Below are 23,363 nucleotides of genomic sequence, written 5' to 3'. Positions count from 1 at the left end.
AACAAAGTTATAGCGAAAATTCCACGATGACCTATTTGGAGCAGCGAAACCCTAGAATCCAAAGCTCTGATACCAAATGTTATGAAACCAGCTCACAAAAAGATGGAAAAGAGAGATCCACGCCTTAGAATTCAGCCTCTTCGAGGGGGCAACCTCCTTTACATTACATAAATGAAAAATTCTTGGATGATACAAATGACAAAACCTCCTTTCTATATATAGGAATCTAAGGAGTCACAATATAATCCAGCCGACCTAACAATAATAATATAAAGCCACAAAAATAACAATAGAGGGATTCTATGGGGCACGAGAATAATAATATGGGGGTAATAGGGGCACAACAATATAAATAAGGGTTATAACTACAATAGTAATGGGGTAATCACTAGTATTAGAGGGACCCAACACATATGTTCTTTTCACATAGTTATTTCTAGAGAACTCAACATAATCTCTCTAACATACAAAGAACATAATTCCATATCACCATAACTAATCTTTGTGCATACCATTGCTTATCATATAAGCCCTTCTTTAAAGTATGCAACACGTATTCCCTTCACTAGAATACTACTACCATTTCATACAACAAACCACCTAACTCTTTCTTAAAGGAAGACATTTTAACCTCATTTCTCTATCTTCCTATGTGAGGGTTTCTCAAGCTTCCCTTTCAGGAATTATTAAAGATATCCATCTTTATGCATAAAAATCAAGATACAAAAAAAACAACGTTTACTTATGCATCCAAAATCAAGAAATCAACACAACTCATCTAGCAAGACAATCTCTTCAAGAAAGGTAACATGATCACTTTCTCTATGTACACACAGAGTCATAATTACAATAACTACCACTATGCAACATGTGTTTTCCTAACACAATTATTTTTACTTCAATGCACACAATTCTTTTCATGAAAGAGGTAAGGATTCTGGTTCTTGTATGAACACTATTCTAATGTGTCTTTAAAGGAAAGAACCTCTATTTTTATTTTCAAGAAACCTCTCCTAAAATCCTTAATCTTCATACATGAAGTATGCACACCTTTCTAGAATGAAGCTATATTTATGTGTATATATATATAATATACCCTTTCTTCAAGAAAGTTATAAATGAATATCTATGTGCCTAGAAGCACATCTTTATCTATCTTTATCATGCATGTAATGAATAATCATTTCACTAGAAATTAGGAACTAGCTAGAATCATAATGCAATTAGCATATATATATTTTCCAAGAAACTTTTATTAAATACATATTTTAATTCAAGAAAACTTGGCCAGTTTTCATGCTATGTCCTCAGGACGTTTATATGCCTCATCTTCTTCTCTCAAGAAGATGCTTTAGCTATATTTAGCAAGGATTTTATTCCAAGAAAAAGACCAGGGACAAACACAAGACTCTCATGTAGTATTTCTAAAGAAATCTACATTTTTACTTTATGAGGTAAAACTACATATTTACCTAGCTCTTACATCCTTGCATTTTCTTCAGATTCCTCATTGCATACTATTATGTTTATATTCTATCTATATTTGGTAAGAAATCTTTCAAAAGATACCCAAATAAAGCATACTTATATTTATATTTTTCCTTCCAGAAAGCGAGAAAGTTACTTATCTTGTTCATGGCAGCCACCTTGCCTCCATCACCGATTTCCTTGGAAGCCAAATCCGCCAGAGACACTGAAATCAATTTGGATAAGCGAAGAGAATAACCCAGTAACGGTTTGAGTAGTAGTAGCATTTGAATATAGAGCGAATTCTGTTGACTCTATTCCGCCGAGCAGAGGATCACCGAATCTGCAATGGCTTTGCGAGTTCACGCCCATTGTGGAAAAACGTTCCCAACCAACTTTACATATGTATCCACGTTCATGTGCTCAGGAAAGATTGATCTCTGGAAGAAAAACCTGACTCGTCGTTGTTGTCCTTGATGGATAAACCGATAGAACCCCAATCGGCCCCATTTAGAATGCTGGTCAGCCCAACATGGAGAAAGATCACGTTATCGCCCAGACAGAGGTAATTAACCACGGCTTTTTTTTTTACTGCAAAGGCACTCTCGTCGCTCAGATTTACTGCCATGGCGATCTTTCGATGAGTGCTCTCCTCTACTGAAAGCAACTAAAGCAAGTTGAACTGTTGCATAGTTAGGCGCGCTGAGATCTTCAACTTTTCTGAGAACGACCATCATCGAACACACAGTTTACGATGGCCAGTTTTCCACTCCAACTTTGTTCCAGTCTATCAAGCGTTCAAAGGCAACTTCACTTCTTTCCTCTCCCCTCGCTTGTCGCAGAATGTAGAGTGCATATATCTATTGCAACGCGTAAATATTATAGTATTATAGACTCGCAGTAGATGATGTGAGTTGTCAGCTCACCTTTTTTTGTTGCTGCCTCTTCTACCAAAAAATACATCAAAGTTCTATGAATCGGAGCAGCAAGCTGTTACCATGTCTTTCGCAGCGTGTAAAAAGAACCGGTCCATCCTTTTCCACCTCGCATTAATAGAGTCTCTCTAATGTATAATCCTTGCCGTCCCTATACTATGAATTTGCACCATATTTAATGCATACAATCCATTTTCTTTCCTTTCTTGATTTACCCTCATTCAGTTATCAAGAATTAGTTTGTAATTGATTTGTAACTTATTTCATAACAATTTGATTTACGTTGAGTTAATTACGAGAGGGATATGACATACTCCCCCCCTTAACAAGAACACCGTCCTCGGTGTTCATCTTTCGTCGGAACTTGATATTTTACTCATGATATACCATCTAAACCACACAAAATGTGATCCTTCCTCTTTTAAAATCAAAGATTTCATTCTAAGAAATGACAACAAACAAAATAGTAATGATATAATCATAAGAAAGATCATTAGTTATAAGCATCAATAGTCATAAGCATTCATAATTGCAAAAATATGCGAGTTCTAATTGCCACCACTTGGCTTGTTATTCAAATTCAAAAACCAAACTCTATATCAGCTTACCATTACGTAACATCTACTCCTGAAAATCATGAGCACTTTCACATAAGCATTTAATAGTGGTTGAACAACCCATCAACCCTCCATGGTAAGTAATTCCTGTAATGTATGACAAACAAATTCAATCGCATTAGTCATAATATTTCGAGTCAAACAAAATACTTTTAACTATCAATCAAATGATAAATCACTGCTCCACGTGCACACTGAATTAATTCTCACTAAAGACATCCATAAAGTACTTCTAAAAGTACCATAAGAGCACCTAGCTCTCTAATCATCAAAACAGTCAATCACTGCATCAAGTAAAAATTGTCTTAGCCCCTACTAAGACATTCATAGGATTAGTTATACAATAAAGGAATTAAAATTTCCAATAACTCCTTATTGAGTACTAAACTCATTTCCTGTTAAACGTGCATAACATACTTTACACAACTATATATAGAATTCATCTTTAACATATCATATAGCTGATTAGTTAATTTATTTAGCTATGGGAACCATAGCAGGCTAAGAATTCCCAACCCATGGGAACTGGTTTCCACAACCAGATCGAGTCATTTTCACATCCAGATAGTTTCTTTGATAGAGACCTTACCAGGTCTAACATGGAATTCCACTAACCAACCAGCTCAAGAATTCCAATGACCACATAGGGTCCAATATAGGATTCCTCTTGGCAGCGTCCTACCTATTCCTCTGACAGCGTCCCGTCTATGAGGAATTTTGGGCCTCCTCCAACAGGCTCCAAATCAACAGATTTGCCTCAAGGTTTTACCCTATTCACCATCTTAGCAAACTCTTTTCCCTTACTGAGATCATTGATCTCTAGGGAGAGGAAATCTGGGCAGACAAGTACCATCAACCCGTCCGGGCAGGTAACTGCCATCAACCCTAGGCATATCCAGGCAGACAAGTACCGTCAACCCCTCCGGGCAGGTAACTGCCATCAACCCAAGGCATTGAATCTGGGCAGGCAAGTACCATCAACCCCTCCGGGCAGTTAACTGCCATCAAACCAACTATCTGCAACTGTCTGGCATGTTAAATTTCTCTTTTATTACTCTTTCTCAAAGCAATTTACGTAATGAACCATATGAACATTATCATTAACAAAATAAACATGCATGTACACCATGCATTTACACTTAACCCTCATCATGGGTCCACAACATCTAGATTGATGGGAAACATATCTATCATACATGTTGTATGCATTCAAATTTTCCAAATAACACAATTCATGCATATCATATAACATTATTCTTTCTCATTTATGATTGCAATTCACATTGCAACAATTTACGTGATGAGTTTTCTTGTTGCCATTAAGCTACCACTACTTAATCCCATCAGCAATGTTATAAATATGCATCAGTTAACAAGTATTCAATTTCCAAGAATTTTCATGCATACAATATTTTCATGTATAAAAGCATATGCAAATATTCATTAATGTATAAATGTCAACAACAGTTGAGTTTTTTTTTCCACTGGAAAAATCCGTAATATTTCATTATAAATATGAAAGATTACATATGTAGATGCTTTGTCGCATATGCCAAACTGTTCAGTGCATTTTCAAGATATTTGCAGATCAGTGCTGTATATCTGTCTGTTACATTTACAAAAATTGTGCAAAAATGGTGCCATTTAAGGCAAACGTCGATCTATTTACATATATATCATATTGTGCAGTCAAAATAACAAAAAAGACTGATTGTTAAGTCGCTTGTAGACCCGCAGTAGGATATGACGGGTCTATATATGGCCGATGGTGGTATTTCTGCTCCTGCTGATCCAAAGATTCAGTGATTTCCCATAAGCCATTTTCCATCACCGCGGCCTCCTTGGAAAGCTTGTCAGCAGTCTGGTTATGTTCTCTGTATATATGAGATATGTGAAATGAGTTAAAAGCCTCCATTAGTATAAAGACTTCGTCAAGCAGTATATTTAGAGTGTGTGAGTGACATGTAGTAACTCTATTGACCCAATTAACGACAATCTGAGAATCTCCATAGATGTTGATGCTGGTGCAATGATGGCTGAGTGCAAAATGAAGTAAGTAGCGGAGAGATATGAGCTCAGAGTAATTGTTTGTGCCAGCCCCCAGTCCTACTTTGATGTGATAGAAGTGCCTCAATGATTTGTGTATAATGATGCCCCCTCCACAGCCATGTTCGTTTGCAGCCCCATCGAAGAAAGCCCAAGGTGAGCTCATGTCGATATTGGGAGGAGGGGTCGGCCGTCGCTGTTTTGGGGGAGGGGGATTCGGTAGTTCGTTATATGCTGTAATGATACCAGCTTCAACGAGAGACCATGTAGGCTCCCATCCATCGAATATCATTCTGTTCCTAGTCTTCCATATAGACCAATTTACTATGATCGGAAGGTTTACAGATTTCGAACCACTGTGTCTGTTCCCCCAATCCATCCACGCGTTGATAAGGTCTGTACCAGACCAATCGCCCGAAAACTGTATGTGATGTTTGATATGATGCCATAATTGATTTACAATGGGGCATCTTAAAAATAGGTGTTCGGTGGTCTCTGTGTCTGCTTTGCACAGCACACAACGCGAAGGACCGGATACCGCCCTGCGCTTGAGGTGTTCGTCAGTGGGAATGCGGTTGCGAAGGACACACCAAGTAAATAACTTAGACCTGGGCGATGCATTAAGCTTCCAAATCTGGTGCCACCATCTATCAAGCACCTCCGGCTTTCTGTGAGAAATAATGACTTTGTATCCCTCACGAGGAGAGTAAATCCCACTATCAGCAATCTGCCAGATGAGTTCATCCGGTCCATCCACAATTCTGATATGGGATTCTGAGAGGGCGTCACAGTATGCTTTCCATGGTTCGTGCCATCTGATCGGGATGTCTAACTGTGTGCCAGATTTCCAAGCCTGATGCAATATGTCCGAGCCCTCAGGGTCAGCGATCTGCGCAAGCACTCTAATGCCACGGGAGTTTAGGAGGGCAATCAGGTCTGAGTGAAGTCTGTGTCTTCCTCCGCATCCACTCCATGGATCCATTCCGATGCGTGCTCTGTTCCCACTTTTTATGCGCCATATGATGTTGCTCCTGAGGAGGGGGAGGGAGTGTAGGAGGGCTTTCCAAATGGAAGAGATGCCCGTTCTGTTCCAGCTTGGGAGTCTGGCCCAATCGATGATGTCGAGAGGCCAGATGTACTTATGGTATACAATCTCTGTCCATAAACTGTGGGAAGTCAGCAATGCCCAACCCATTTTAGCAGCGAGGGCTTTTGCAAAGGATGCCAGGTCCTTTAATCCCCAGCCCCCCCACTTCTTAGGGAGGGCAATCTTACTCCAGGAGATCCAAGCAAAGGTGCGCTTCTCTTCCTTTCCAGCCCACAAATATCTGTTGCAGAGTCTCTGAATCTTTGAGAGAATGTTTCGGGGAATCCATGCTAAATCCATCCAAAAAACAGGAGTTGCTTCCAGCACAGATTTGATCAGAGTTAATCTGCCTGCTCTGGATAGGTATCTGTAGTACCAACAAGTTATTTTCTTTTCAATCTTGGTGACAAGCCATACCCAGTCGGCAATTTTTTGGTTTGTAGGCTTTAGCCAGTATCCAAGGTATTTAAGACCTCGATCCAGAGGTTGTGTGATAAATGGAAAAGCCTGCATAGCCGATTGTGATTCAGCTACAGATGTACCAACCATAGTGATGGAAGACTTCTCATGGTTGACCACCATGCCCGTGGCATGTGAAAAAAGATTAAGGATTCTGTTGAAAGATGAGGTATCCCGAATACTTCCATCGAGAAGTATAAGGACATCGTCCACGAATAGAAGGTGAGTTAGGAAGCAAGCTTCTGAGATCTTTAGGCCCCGGATAGTGCCATCCCTCTTTGCATCAATGATGAGACGACTGAGCGCTTCAGTAACCAATAGGAACAAGAGGGGGGAAAGGGGACATCCTTGACGAAGTCCCCTTTCAGAGTGGAAGTAATGGGATGCAGCACCATTTATCAGAATACTATAAGTAGGAGAGGTAATGCATGCCATAATCCAAGTGATAAGCTGATGTGGAAAGCCCAGGTGAATGAGAATCATTTTGATGTAAAGCCAGCTGACTCTATCGAAAGCCTTTGAGAGATCGATTTTGAGAAGAATACTCTTGAGGTGCTTGGTCCAGATAGAGTGAATGGCTTCCATGGCAGAGCCAATGGCTTCATGAATCTGCCTGTTTTCCAAGAAAGCAAATTGCTGAGGAGCAATGTGATTTGAAAGGATGGGTCTGATCCTGTTGGCTATGATCTTGGATATGATCTTGTAGAGTACATTGCATAGCGAAATGGGACGAAAATCAGCAAAGGATGATGGCGAGTCGGACTTGGGAATAAGCGCAATGAAGGTAGAATTTATAGCATGATAGATCTGACCTGAGGTTCTGCTTTCCTCTACCACCCTTAATATGTCCTCACCCAAGATGTCAAAAAAGGCCAGATAGAATTCAATGGTCCATCCATCAGGGCCGGGCTCTTATCCTTCTGAAACCATTTAATGGTGTTCTCCAATTCAATCATGGTGACAGGAGCATTTAGATCCTCCAAGTCTTCATTGTTTACGAACCTCGGGAAATGGGAAGTGACACGGAAGATTTCAGCCAGGTTGGAGCCCTCAGGGCATTTAAAGATGCCTTTGAAATAGGAGGTACCCATGCTAGAGAGCTTGTTGAAAGAGTCTGCCAGACCCCCATCCGGATAGGGAAGGTTCCAGATGGTATTTGCAACCCTCCTCCCATTTGCAAAATTATGGAAGAATCTGGAATTTTCATCCCCAGCCTTGAGCCAAGTAGCTCTACTTCTCAGCCTGATCGATTCTTCTCTGAGTCTGAGAATGCTAGACTTCTGCTCTTCTAGATCAACCAGCCTATGCTTGCTTTCCACAGAGATAAAGCCCAAGTTTTGTTCATCCAACAGTGCGTGTATGTCTGCTTCTATCGTGGTGAGCAGTTCATCTTCCCTTGCCTTTTTCCTCTTGGCCCATTCAATCACAATATGCTTGAGTTTCGTCAAATTTTTTACAAATCCCCTGGCCAAAGAGGGTTCTCTGTCAATAGGGTGAGCTGCCCAAAAGTCAGTGACCAGCTTAGAGAAACCAGGGTCCTGTAACCAATGATGGTTGAATTTAAAAGGAGCTTTTGGTTTAGGGTGAGGGCCCAGAATTTCCATCAGGATGGGAGAGTGATCCGAGATTCCCCCCGAACTTACCCACTGTTTATAGTGATGGAGATTGCGGAGCAACGGTCCCTTGATCAGATAATGATCAAGTCGACGAGCCAAGGCTGCAGATCCGATCCTTCGGTTCCTCCATGTGGGAAGAGGGTGATGCATAGGGATGTCGATGAGATCGTGCTGTTCAAGCAGATTCCTCATGAAGTCTGAAATGGGATCTGTTTGAGCAGATGAGCCCCAAGATTCACCATATCCCAAGGAGAAGTTTAGGTCGCCTCCAATGATCAGGTTTTCCTCTTGCAGCAAAGAACGATTAAGGAGGGTGCGCCAGAATCCTTCCCTCTGCTGACAAGGACCATAAATATTGATGATGCGCAGTGGCATCCCAAGGTCTTTTGAAAAAATGTCAGCCCCCAAATATCCTGGTCCGCCCCATGAGGAGTCCAATCTGAAGGAAAGAGGGTTGAGCCCAATGGCCAGACCACCTGAACGGCCCATAGCATCCAACCCCATGTATTGCCACTTTGGCGCAATCGATTTCAAGGCAAGAGATATGGCTTCAGCAGAACCCAGGGTTTCTTGAAGGAGGATGATGTCAAGATTTTCGACCTGAAAAAGTCGTTTTAGGGCTAGCTTTTTCGGGGTGCTAGCTAGACCCCTGCAGTTGAATGAGAGACACTTCATGGGGGAACCCTCCGAGGGGGGTTTGTAGCTCTAAGGGCCCCGACAATGGTGGATTGACGTCCCGAAGCAACTTCAGCCCCAGCACGCCGAATGGCTTTATTCAAATAGGATTTTCGACCCCTGGATGAGGTGTGACCAGGTTCAGGGGGAATAATGCACAACCCCGAGGTACCCTCAGATACAGATTGAGAGGGACGGGGCCGGAGTGAATAATGGTGAGGCGGATTTGATCCAGAAAGAGGCACATTGGGGCGAGATGGGGACAGGGAGCGATCATGGGTAAGGGAAGGGGGGATAGTGGCAGTAGTAGGAGGGGGCGGCGGAATTGAGCAATGAGCCTTAGAGACAGAGATAGAGTGAATGCAATCAGATGTAAGGGAGAGAGATTGTGATAAGGGAGGTAAGTCAGTACCTGATTTCTGATAAGCTGCCGCAGCTGCCCTTGTCCTCGTCATGGGAGGAGAGGCTGTGCCCTTTGCAGAAGACGGTGGATGTTGAAACCCTCCCGGTGGTGTTGATGAAGCCATCTGAGGCGGGGAGATCTGTGGCGCCGATCTTCGGGAAACAATGGGAGTATGCTTTGGTGGACTGTTCCCACGATTATTGAGAGGGCAATCCTTATAGAGATGCCCTACCTGGTGGCATCTGTTGCACCGAAATGGGACACCCTCGTAGTCCAGAATCTGGATGCGCTTGTGCCTTCCCCATTGCAGGGTGATGTCCTCCTCCAATCCTTCCCTGGTGTCAAGATGTACCAGGATGCGAGCCAAGGTTCTTCTCCGAGTGTCTATATAAGAGCGGTCATGATCCAGGTATGTCCCCAGAGCGTTTCCTATTTTGATGAACGCCTCCTCATTCCAATATTGCCTAGGGAGTCCAGGCAATCTTACCCACAGAGGTCCAGCAGCAATCTGCTCCCGCTCAGGGTCAAATAGCGGGGTCCAACGTTTCAGGAGTACAGGGGTTGTTTCTATGTGCCAATAGTTCTCAAGTACGATGTTCGTGTGATCTTCGTGCGCAAATTGGAGTGTAAACCATCCCCGTGGGAGTACCTCAACCTCTGGGAGCTTTGGAAGCAAAGAGCCCCAGATTTCCTTCACCCATCGAATCAATCGATCAACGGAGAATGTGCGCCCTCGCACGTGACCCACCAAGACGGTGCAGGCGAGTGCCATGGTCTCTTCGAAGCTTGTCGAATTCCCAAAGGTAACGGTGGTGTCCTTCCTGATAGCCCTAACACATCTTGCCTTCGGCTTCTTTGTTCGCGGGGCGGATGGGAGTTCAGAGAGGGGATTTGTATTGCCCGCCGAGGAGGACCCCGGAGCGCTAGAATTTATCACTGGTGTGCCAAAACATCCAGAGGGCTTTGACCCGGATGACGCAAGAGGTGTAGCCGGGTTCGACAGCGGGGGCACATGAACCCTAGGATCCGGGAGTGTGGAAGGAAGAATAATCGGAGTGGGAGGAATGTCATCCAGAGTCAGAGTCTCTGGGTATGAAGATGCGAGCAAGTAAGCGGTAGCAGGCGATAGGGGAGGTGCCTCGAGACCCTGATCAGCAGTGGAAATTGACGACAAGTTTGCCCTAGACAGGAGGTCAGAATCTGTAACAGTTGCCTGAAACGGAGATGAGAATATAGGGTCGGTGAACACCGCCTGTCCGGAAAGCGGATCCTCGGAATAATCCACGAGGTCCGTTACCGGAAAGTCCTCCATTGCGACCGAGAGCGAACAGCAACCGTCGACGTCGAGCTGTCACCTGTTCAAGAAACCCTAACTCCCGACCGAAAATAACCGTTCTGTGGTCCTGTGTCCGATGCGTTGTTTTACCCGAAACCGTCGCGGTCTTCTGAGGAGCGCGGTTTCAGAGCCATCGCGCCTCATCAACAACAGTTGAGTTAATAATCTAAACATTTCCAATTTCCCATAGTCCGTTGTCTTAATCCAAATCGTCATTAATGGAGTATTATCTTATGTTTACTATGGCCAACATTGGCCATGCATCATTAACATAATTAAGCATAATCAAGGTGTTCTGACCAACCCTTGCTTCAACATGCATACCTAACAAATTAAATTAGCCGTATCAGAAGCAATTCCTCTACTTATGCAATTAGAAGCATGATCCCCTAAGTGTCACACATGCACTAGAGTTACCACTTATGCTAGATGCAACAACTATCTTAACACTACTATGTGACCATTTCAGAATAATGACTTCAAGGAGACATTACGAAAATCATTAACATCAACACACTATAGTTATCATTTTCCAACTCCTTAAGCATGGTCAAAGGAATACTCACATGCACATCGAGCGTTATCTGGTCATCACCAGACTTAGCGTCTTCTGCAAGATTCTGGCACTCAAAGCTTGCGCTATCTGGTCATCACCAGACTTAGCGATTCTTTTTCCCATCTCCGTCTGTCCCTACAACACGGTCTTCTTCCTTCTCCTTGCTTCCTTTTCCTTTGGAAGCATCTATAGTTGGGGAAGGTAGTTAGAGTTTACTGACAACTGCATTAGCACAGGTAGTCTATTTATGAATATTTGTCACATGTAATTCTACCATGAATGGGTCCTAGAAATGTTACCCACTGAACATGCCTCTACAATTAACTTCACACTGGAATGCAACATGCATAAGAAATCCGTCATTCCCATAGTAGAGATAAATTCAACCATCATTAAATCGAGGCTCCAATGGTTTTAATCTCACAACAAGTAGTAATTAACATAAACACATACCATGCTAGCGAATCTCAAATAATTAAGACATAAGCATACACTATTCATCAATCATTCTCATGGTGAATAAAATTAAGAACTCTTCTCATAAAATCATCATACACATGTTCCACGCATGTGACACCAATCAAACCATCACTTGTTTACGGATTGTAATAATCTTAAATCCAATTCAATTAATGCACATACGTTATATTGGTTAGTCATACAACACTAACCAACCTCAACTACCAGTCATTTTCATGCATTCATCACACGACTTAGTAAAAAAAAATTAGTTATTATAGTCAAATCTCATTACTTGACTCATGGTTTATTTTCAAGTCTAAAGGGTTTCTTACAATGTCTTTTTAAAACACTATACCATCAACCAAGGACAACCCCATATTTTATATTCATGCATTAGCTCATTAAGTTTTGTTCATTGTAACTTCAATCTTTTTCACTGAATGCATCTTTGTTATTGCCATATTTGCAAATCACAAGTTGGTAGTTGATTGTCACTTCCCTCAATGAATGTTCAATATTGTTCTTAAGTGTAATGAGTGTTCAATATTGTTCGTAAGTGCGACAAAAGTTTCATTGTCTTTTATCCTCATCAGGAATCCAATGTCATGAACATAGTTATGCAACACATTATTACTTACTACTCAAAGCAGTTTAAACATGAATCACACTTATCATGCTGAAAGTAGTGTACTACATAAATCAATATGTGAATGGTTAAACTCATACCTGAGTTAATGCCCACTGACAGCGTACCTCAATTTCCTTTCCACTTACCAATTCCCAAAGGTGCCAGTACTGCAACCTTTAGCTCTGATACCACTTGTCACATACCCCGGTAACCTCGCATGTAAAAGTAGGGAGTTAGAATTTTTTATACAAATTACCCACAAGTAATTATCAAATTCACAACTCCAAAATTCATCATTAACCATTAGATATAGTGTTCATTAGTACATCAAGTAAATTGCAATAACAGACAGTAAGTTGCATAACCATTAACCACCACCGTGGTAGTGTAATAACATAAACTATCTCATGAATCCTTGCATCCATTTCATGATTTCCATAACCATATTAATTAATCTCATACTTGGACATTATGATCAGGCCATCAAATAAAGAACCATCAACATCAAGGATTTAACGTCATCCAAATAACACAAAAGGCAATCACATCAATCACACCATTGAACACTGATATACCCTGGAAACCCCGTAGGGTGAAAACAAGCAAACATTTAATCTTATTATTAAACGCTCGTGAGGGATTTCACCCCTCACTCAATGGCTTATAAGGGATTCCATCCCTTAACAATTGTTATAAAATCATTGCAATGAATTATCATTAAGTTGTCACATAACTAGCTAAAAGCTAATACAGTTCTCATGTAATCTTTTACTTACATACCACCACATACAACATTCCTTGTGGCATGATTGTTCTAGCAATGTATGTTCCTGCAACTCGAACTCATCTGCATGGACCATTGATCCTCTTCCTGCCACAACCTTAAACATCACTTTTCTTTGGCACCAACCGCCATCATTTCCTGTCAATGCTGTCGACAACAAGCTTGGGCAACAAGATTAGATACCATATTAAAGAATCAATAATCAACCTCTAAAAGAGATCCTTTAGCATCTACTCATATGCATAAGCAAGCATGACTCACTATTTAACTAGTACATATACCCAAATAATACTATTTGACCTCCACAATGTTTATTTACACTAATGCATAACTCTCTTTAAGAGTTCTAACTCATTAGTTCTACTAACATGTAAAACACATTCATTATAACTTCATATATGTAATAAACTGCTATTTCTATGCTTAAGCACATATGTTCTTTTCACATAGTTATTTCTAGAGAACTCAACATAATCTCTCTAACATACAAAGAACATAATTCCATATCACCATAACTAATCTTTGTGCATACCATTGCTTATCATATAAGCCCTTCTTTAAAGTATGCAACATGTATTCCCTTCACTAGAATACTACCATCATTTCATACAACAAACCACCTAACTCTTTCTTAAAGGAAGACATTTTAACCTCATTTCTCTATCTTCCTATGTGAGGGTTTCTCAAGCTTCCCTTTCAGGAATTATTAAAGATATCCATCTTTATGCATAAAAATCAAGATACAAAAAAAACAACATTTACTTATGCATCCAAAATCAAGAAATCAACACAACTCATCTAGCAAGACAACCTCTTCAAGAAAGGTAACATGATCACTTTCTCTATGTACACACAGAGTCATAATTACAATAACTACCACTATGCAACATGTGTTTTCCTAACACAATTATTTTTACTTCAATGCACACAGTTCTTTTCATGAAAGAGGTAAGGATTCTGGTTCTTGTATGAACACTATTCTAATGTGTCTTTAAAGGAAAGAACCTATATTTTTATTTTCAAGAAACCTCTCCTAAAATCCTTAATCTTCATACATGAAGTATGCACACCTTTCTAGAATGAAGTTATATTTATGTATATATATATATATATATAATATACCCTTTCTTCAAGAAAGTTATAAATGAATATCTATGTGCCTAGAAGCACATCTTTAGCTATCTTTATCATGCATGTAATGCATAATCATTTCACTAGAAATTAGGAACTAGCTAGAATCATAATGCAATTAGCACATATATCTTTTCCAAGAAACTTTTATTAAATACATATTTTAATTCAAGAAAACTTGCCCAGTTTTCATGCTATGTCCTCAGGACGTTTATATGCCTCATCTTCTTCTCTCAAGAAGATGCTTTAGCTATATTTAGCAAGGATTTTATTCCAAGAAAAAGACCAGGGACAAACACAAGACTCTCATGTAGTATTTCTAAAGAAATCTACATTTTTACTTTATGAGGTAAAACTACATATTTACCTAGCTCTTACATCCTTGCATTTTCTTCACATTCCTCATTGCATACTATTATGTTTATATTCTATCTATATTTGGTAAGAAATCTTTCAAAAGATACCCAAATAAAGCATACTTATATTTATATTTTTCCTTCCAGAAAGCGAGAAAGTTACTTATCTTGTTCATGGCAGCCACCTTGCCTCCATCACCGATTGCCTTGGAAGCCAAATCCGCCAGAGACACTGAAATCAATTTGGATAAGCGAAGAGAATAACCCAGTAACGGTTTGAGTAGTAGCAGTATTTGAATATAGAGCGTATTCTGTTGACTCTATTCCGCCCAGCAGAGGATAAACCGGTAGAACCCCAATCGGCCCCATTCAGAATGCTGGTCAGCCCAACATGGAGAAAGATCACGTTATCGCCGGGGCAGAGGTAATTAACCACGGCTATTTTTTTTTTTTACTGCAAAAGCACTCTCGTCGCTCAAATTTACTGCCATGGCGATCTTTCGATGAGTGCTCTCCTCTACTGAAAACAACAAAAGCAAGTTGCACTGTTGCATTGTTAAGCGCGCTGAGATCTTCAGCTTTTCTGAAAACGGCCATCGTCGAAACACACCGTTTACCATGGCCAGTTTCCACTCCAACTTTGTTCCAGTCTATCAAGCGCTCAAAGGCAACTTCACTTCTTTCCCCGCCCCTCGCTTGTCGCAGAATGTAGAGTGCATATATCTATTGCAACGCGTAAATATTATAGTATTATAGACTCGCAGTAGATAATGTGAGTTGTCAGCTCACTTTTTTTAGCTGCTGCCTCTTCCACCAAAAAATACATCAAGGTTCTATGAATCTGAGCAGCAAACCGTTACCATGTCTTTCGCAGCGTGTAAAAGAACAGGTCCATCATTTGCTACCTCGCATTAATAGAGTCTCTATAATGTATAGTCCTTACCCGTATCCTATACTATGAATTTTTCACCATATTTAATGCATACAATCCATTTTCTTTCCTTTCTTGATTTACCCTCATTCAGTTATCAAGAATTAGTTTGTAACTGATTCCTAACTTATTTCATAACAATTTGATTTACGTTGAGTTAATTATGAGAGGGATATGACATTAGGACAGTTGTCCCAGCGCAGCCATACGAGTTTTGGAAACTGCACCTTTTGTCAAAATGTGTTCCACGAGAATATCTTCAATATCCAGAAGTTGCAAATTCCTCATACAAATACTACCAGTACCATGAAAAGATACTGCGTACTGCAGAGCATATTGCAAAGCTCAATCACACAGTTCCTGAATAGTTCGCCGCATTGCTGAGCTGTCACCAGTCATTCTAATTCGGCGCACTTCGTTTATTACCTGTTCAGCCTTGAAAAACGATGAAATGCTGGCCACTGAAAAGGACCGATGCAATTCGAGGTTGGTGCCTTTTACTACGAACTTTTCCTTTCTACTTTTACTTTTTTTTCGGTTTTGGACCTTCGGATTTTTGCTTTGCCATGATATTTTTACTTCACTTTCCCGTCACAGCTTTTACGCGGTCTTAATGGTATAACATGGATTGTAACTTTACACATTGATAAAGAATTAGATGTTTTATGCAATGAATTAGATGTTTTATGGTGTACATAAAAATAGTGTAATCGAATAAAAAAATAATTAAAATGTAAATATGGATTAAGTTTACTTTTATTTTTATTATCCGTGAATCATTTAAAAAAAATGGGTGGTGAGCTTAGTGTTAGGCTAAGGATTTATCATTTTTCAATGATTTTCTATTGGTTGAATCTTAATTGTATATAAGAGATTTTATCTTAAATTAGAATTTGGAGTTGAGTTGTTAGTTTGATGTCTCTATAAGATAGTTAGTTTACCTTTTACTTAAAAAGATTTTATTAATTTAATTTGAGTTTAATGGAATAAATAATTCAAGTTATGATTTTATATTTTCATTCTTTTATTTTTTCGTCAAATTATTTTAGTAACTTTGTTATAGCAATGTAACCAATTTGAAAGTAGATCCTCCAAAGGAAAGGACTGGGGAGAGACCATGAAAGAGAAAATTTGTGTTTTCATTTTTTTTATCATTTTATCTAAGTCAATCTTCTAAAGAAATAATGAAATAAATAAATAAATAAAATCATGAGAGTACAACAGACTGCATGTGTCATAGTGTACAACATGTTAGTGGTAGAATAATTTCATCCTTTAGTAAAGATAAAAAAAAAAAAAAAACTTAGTTTTCTTCCCATGTGCATGTAAGCAACAAGAAAATGCCTTGTGAAATAAAAGGGAAGAAAAGTTAGATTGCTACATTAGATTCTTTGTAGCTATTAATTGATTTTTATGTAACCAATAGTTGTCAGTGTTGCAACTTCTTATCGATTGTTATAACTCAAATAACTAGAGAATTGTTATGTATTTTCTTAGATGTTGATTGTGGTGGTTGCATTATTATCCACAAAAATTGTCTTCTTTAATTAGATATGTGACCAATTGAGGCTAGACTACATGCTTTTCCTAGAATTTTTTATTATTTTTTTTAAGATAATAGTCATGCATTGACTTTAGGAATTCTCCTATATATTTTTCTTTATGCAAAAGAAAAGACATGTGGATTTTTCCCCCTAAGCTATTTTTCTTTATGAAAAGGATAAATGTGAATGAATTATAATCATTTATAAGGAGTTTGAATTCTTGTCTTCCCATCTTTGGTAGGAAGAGTTTTCAATTTAGTGATTCTAAAAGTTTGAAGAAATCTCTAATTATTGTTCATGAAATATTTTATGAAACTCATTCACATTGAACAAGGGTTTATTCTCTTGTCAATGTATTAGAAGAATAACCAAAAGATCCCACTAAAAGGTTTTAGAGGAATAAGAAGGATATCAAGGATCATATGATCATCTCAGTGAATCTGATATCGTATTTGGTTATGAATGAAAGGAGTTGCAAGACAACCAAAGGTTTTTCAAACAAGTTAAATTCCCTATATGAATCTTTGAGCATGTCAAGAAGGATACTACTCATAAACAACTTGCTTGCATGCAGGATGGTAGAGGGAGAAAGGCATATCTCCATATATTAATAGAGTAAAAAATATTAGGGACCAATTGCATCACATAGGAGATAAAATCTCAAACGAGGAGATGGTTTCCATAATCTTGAATACATTCTCTAATGACGAAAAAATGCTTGTCAATGGTGTTAGTGATAGAAAATGTGTACCTTCATTTGAGACTTTGTATGAAATGTTCCAATTTGAAGAGATGTGGAAGAAGGTGGAGAGTTAGGAGGACTCAAATGATGTTGCAGTATGATATAATACTAGTAAACCCAGTCATAAGGACTTTAAGAAGAAAAAATGAAAAACAACATGTTAGACATTCAATAATGGTGAACCTTCTTTATCCAAGGAAAATTTTAAGCCCATGGTGAAATGTTTCAATTGTCAGAAGAAACGACATGTTACATAATATTGTCCTAAGAATAAACTAACCTAAAGGAAAAGGGCATGTTTCAACAAAACGATGAGAATCAACTCCATCAAGATAAGGTTGCTGCTAGAATTGATGAGTTGTCCAATCGAATAGAAAATTTCTCATTATTATCTACCCTCTATATTATTGTTCCTTGCAACGATAGCTTGTATGTTAACTCTAGTGCAAGCAAGCACATATATCTCAACAAAGAGGTATTTGTAGAGGTTAATGAGAGTAGTTCTAGAGATTCATTATTCTTGGGTCATGACCAATTTCATGAGGTAAAAGAAGTAGGAAATCATGTTTAAATATTAAGTGGGGGTATAAAATTAACAAAGAATATATGTTACGCTTGTTATAGACAATTTTGGGCACTGCAACCCCAATCCTAAATGTCCATAAACCAAGGGCTCCTAAGTCCCTAAAAGTGTTGTTCCAACCCCTAAAAGAACAAGGTCAGCTGATCACATCACCTCTCAGAAGTTCTCCATGAAAAACTACTTAGAACTGGTCAAAACTAGACCATCCCACCTGCTCCATGGACAAAGTGCGATGCATCCCACCTAAATACTCACAGAGGGTGCGATGCATGTTGAAAAGCCCTTCTATGGGGTGCGATGGGCAAGAATGGACAAATGGCAGAGGCAGTGTGCGAGGTGGAAAATCATGGAATCTTCCAGAAACTTCTCCTGTGACACTTGCCTCCCTGATTTCACCCAAGGATGAGTAAGAGATCATCATTCTCCAAATGGCATCAAGAACTATTAGAGAGAGAACACTAATCAAACCTCAGGAGCTGACTCACCCTCCTTTCAAACATCTATATATGGATCCCTCATCCCAGAGATCCGGAGGCTGGAATTTTGTATCTTGTAAGGAAGTGTTGTTGGTTTCTTGCTACAATATCATAATGTTGAGTGATCTAAGCTTTTCATGAGGTGAATAAGGGCTTCTTGCTGAGAGGATGACGCTGGGTCAGAACAATGGGTTGTAATCCTCCCCTGTACTTTTCTTGATATCAATAAAGTTATTCAAGTTTTCCTCCATGTCCTTGCATATTTTATGATATATGTTTGTATGTGGTCAATATACATCTGATCTTATATTGTTTATGCTAGTAGATCTCTGTTCTCGGATAGTATTGTGCTGCTTTGATCCCACAGGTACTCTTTGAAGCTGGGCTGGCGAGGGAGCAAGTGGCAAGAGTCTATCAGAAGAGAGAGGAATCAAAGTGAGGAACCAAGCGCAAGACTGAGGTTGGTCCCTCCATTCTTCTCTTATCTATCTAGTCATAAAGGAATACAAGAATATCTTTACTTTGTTTGTTTCTAAGGTCTCTACCACCCTTAGTGGGACTAGCAGTTCTACATAGACACTATTCCCGGTAACAAAATGGCAACTCCACTGGGGAGCGACTAGATTTTTTGTTAGCCTATCTTTGTTTCTTTTATAAACATATAGACGGAGCCTGAAACCAAGCCAGCTAGCCTTCGAACTGCATTTGTTTTACGAATGCAAAGTAGATCAATGTTGCTTCAGTTAATCTTCGGGTTTTGTTTATGAATTAAACAATAGATCTACAAACAGACTAATTGCCCTGAGTGGTAGCTCTAGTAACCTCCTTAGATCCACCTCTGTGTTTTGCATATGCTGAATATTGCTTTCTTAGCTTAAATCCCCAAACTGAATTGAAAATTGTGAGTAAAAACTTGTTTGAAGTCTCATTCTGGTACCATTGCACCCTGCTTTAAAGGCAGTCTGCTTACAGTGCACTTCCTGAGTGCAGTAGGTGTGTTGAAAGCAGAGTTCCCTGTGTGACAGGTGCGCTAGTCAGATAAGGTTAACTCTACCTTAAGGCTATGGTTTTTCACTCACTGTTTTCAGTCCTATTCTGGAGTTTAGTTGTCTATGGTTAGTATATCTCTGTAAGAACCCCCTTCCTTTACATCTTTCTGCCTCCATAGTGCAAAGAACTGTAAGTGTTTTTATGTATTTTGCATCATTTTCAGTTCTCTTTTGCAAAAAAGTAGCATAATCGAGCTGTCGTTCTTTGATCTGAAAGTGTCGTAGCTGTCGTTTTCAGCCATAGAAGACAATCCCCTTGCTTTGGTAGTCGATTATACAAGTTACTATTGCATATGATTTGAATTCGTAAGTTTTTAAAGTGTCGAAAAGCAATTTTTCGTTTCAAAATCGCAAAGTGTCTCTCTTACTCTCACTTCATTTTGAAAAGAAATTTGTTGAGTATTGTCGCTTTGGAAATAATTCAGATTTTCACTTAGCTTTCTTACTTTCACATACATTAAGAAAGCTTAAAAACAATACATGCATGTGCATTTTCATTTAAACTGCTTATCATTTTGATTTAGGATGGTGCATATAATGTGTGCTCTATGCTCTATGCTGAAAGAAAATCATCTTTCTTTCCTTAGTAGCTAGGATTTTCATTGCTGAAAGAAGATTAAACAACTGTTTATCATCTTAGACTGCATTTTAGGAATTGTACATTTACATCACGCGGTGAACCTGAAAGGAAAATTTCTTAAGCAAGATAAATTATAAAATAAATTCAATGAATCTAAAAACGCTTTGGAACCTAACGCACAACATTTAGAAGTCTAGGCTAGAGACGTGTTCTGGTGTCGTAAAACATGGTAACTGTTGCTTTCATTGTTGGTTGGGTGATTCCTCCACTTTGAGACAACAAGTGCCAATATGGACTTGTGCTCCCACGTACCGTCAAGTATATATTGGAAGACCACAATAGGCTTTATCCTTTATCCATAGGAAGCCGTGTCTGCCGCCCTATCGATCGCAATGCACTGAACACAACATTTGGGAAGATTGACTGTCGTACCATAAAAAGTATTCTGCAATTTTGTGATTGGTTTTGTAATCCCTCTGTCTAGATTTCCAGAGCAGTCTCTTTTGTTCCTTTTCAGACTCCTTAAAGGAAAAGGTCCATCTGAGCACTTGTCACTTCAGGCTCATTAAAAATCGAAGGCGACTAGAGGCATCTTTTGTTTTTTCTCGACTCTTAAAAATTGGAAAAACAAGTTGTGTCAAAGCGTCTAAAATTTATTTTAATCAGAATAACATCACTGTTCCCTCGTTGGTCTTAGAAGTTAGTCTCCCTTCGTCGCAAGTTCTTGTAGAATCGTTAGGAAATATTTTGGATAGACTAGATATGTCTGAACAACTGTCGACATCTAGGACTATGTCATCTGACGCAGCAGTGGCAGAGCCTCCTGCTGCTACTCCAACGATGTTCGTCGGTATACCATCTATCCCGGCAAGTTATCAACAACAAGCTGGAGTCCAATCAGGGACTGTTTCGACGACATGGTTAGTTCCTATTTCTTCATCCGAATTCTCATCTGGTATTTCTTATGTTGAAACTCAACAAATTGATCCAGTGTGTCTTCAAAGGCCAATCTACCCTTTAAGTACTGGATTGCCACCATATGGAGGACAATATGCCTTTTCATTGTTCCCTCCCGGAGAACAACCATATGGGAGTTTACAACAAAGTTCAGGTCAAACTGGAATGACATCTAGCGGTTGGGCACCAATACTGCCTCAACAACCAAGGGTTGTATATTCAATGCGCCAGTCCATCCTGTGTCGAATACTCCCACTATACCTGCTATTGTGGCTGCATCGCAAGTACAAGTGCTACCTGTTGTATGTCAACCCCAAGTTTCTCAGGTTGCAATACAACAGCCTCTCGTCTCAGCGATTCAACCACAACCTCAGGTTAGTACCTCCTTATCTGGAGCGACTCAGGCTCAAACAAGTACTATGACTCCTCATCTTGGTCAATCGTCCAGTATTGGACAATAGCAAATGGTCCAACAACCATGGCTGGTTCAATCTCAACCACCGCAATTCCAGCAATCATATCAAGGACCTGAGCAACAATTCTTTGTAAGTAATGGGCAACCGCATTTCCAAAGCAGTTATCAATAACCATACTATAATGGTTATGCCCATCAACCTTATCAAGGTTACCAACATCAAATACATTATGCTAGTATGCAAAGACCCACTGCTCAAGTGATTCCATCTTATCCTGGGTATGCTTCACCTAACCTGAATCAACAGTTGCCCTTTGTAGCAACTCTAGAATTACCAGATCTAAACCGGCTGACAAATGATCTAATTGCTTACGCCCCTTGGTGGCCGGCGATTCCGCATAAACTTCCGTCAGATATTCCTAAATTTAATGGAAATCCGGGTGAAGACCCGTCAAATCATGTGATGTCATTTCATCTATGGTGTTCATTTAACACTCTAAATGATGATTCGATTAGGCTCCGCCTTTTTTAGAGAACGTTAACTGGTCCGGCAGCAAAATGGTATATCGAATTACCTAGAGCTTCATTTGATAACTTCAATACCCTAGCCACAACCTTTTTAACCCATTTTCAATTACCTATAAGGTATGAAACGAGAACATAACTTCTTACCAATTTCAAGCAAACGATGGCCACTCACATATCCGATCATATTCATGAGGGGTGACGCCATCGTAGAATGGTAAAAAAATACGTTCCTGATCAGCTTTTAGCTAAATGGTTTATTAATTCGTTATTACCTTCCATTACAGAAGATGTGGCAAAGGGAGGAGTCGTCACTGAAGAGCAAGTTATTGCTCATGTGCAATATTTGGACTTGATTTATACTCAGTCTGGCACGCTCTACGATAAAATCCCTGACGCTCCCAAACTGGAATTTTCCATTCCTCCTCCTCCTAAATCGAACAATGACTCTCATGCCGACGATGGCGTGATAGGAGAGACAAGCACGAAATCAACAAAGGCTACATCTAAGAAAGCCCATAAGATTTCTGACCAAAATGCAAATGAACAACTTCTCACCTCAGAGGTAAATGCCATGTCGACCGACAAGGGCAAACAACTAAAGCAACCACGAGGCAAGAAGAAAAAGAAAGGGAAGAAGAAGAGAAAGGAAGAGTTGTCTCCTCAAAAATCTTCTGCAAACCCCTCCGGAAATAGGAAACTGAGTCATCCATTCTTTATATGTGATGAGGATCATTGGAAGAGTGATTGTCCACATAAAGCCAAGCTTAAGAAACTCTTCAAGAGTTCAAAAACCTCAGCAGTATTGATAGATCCGTTTCCGAATCCAGGAACAAAACTGGTTGCTAGTAACAATGCTTCCCCGTCCCAAGTGCTAATGTTGTCTATTTCAAAGCAGCAAAATGATGCTTTGATATCGACAAGGAATAAAGATTATGGGAATCCACAGATGTCGAACAAAAAGGATAATGATCAACCTAGTAGTTCGACAACAACTTTGACC

At 39.5% G+C, this 23,363-nt stretch overlaps 1 protein-coding gene across 1 annotated transcript; it reads right to left on the bottom strand.

The window, feature by feature from the left end:
• Positions 1–7,450: 7,450 nt before the first annotated feature.
• Positions 7,451–8,731, bottom strand: LOC149209529 (uncharacterized). The gene has a single exon (XM_089398654.1). It carries the CDS (start codon positions 8,729–8,731, stop codon positions 7,451–7,453), a length of 1,281 nt encoding a protein of 426 aa, XP_089254780.1.
• Positions 8,732–23,363: the final 14,632 nt, after the last annotated feature.

The sequence above is a fragment of the Pinus tabuliformis genome, chromosome 1_2 (genome assembly GCF_031772625.1).
Source record: "Pinus tabuliformis cultivar Carrire ecotype Pingquan chromosome 1_2, CPIR1, whole genome shotgun sequence".
Classification (NCBI taxonomy): domain Eukaryota; kingdom Viridiplantae; phylum Streptophyta; class Pinopsida; order Pinales; family Pinaceae; genus Pinus; species Pinus tabuliformis.
Note: the sequence above shows the minus strand (reverse complement) of the source record. Positions and strands in the feature narration are given on the sequence as shown.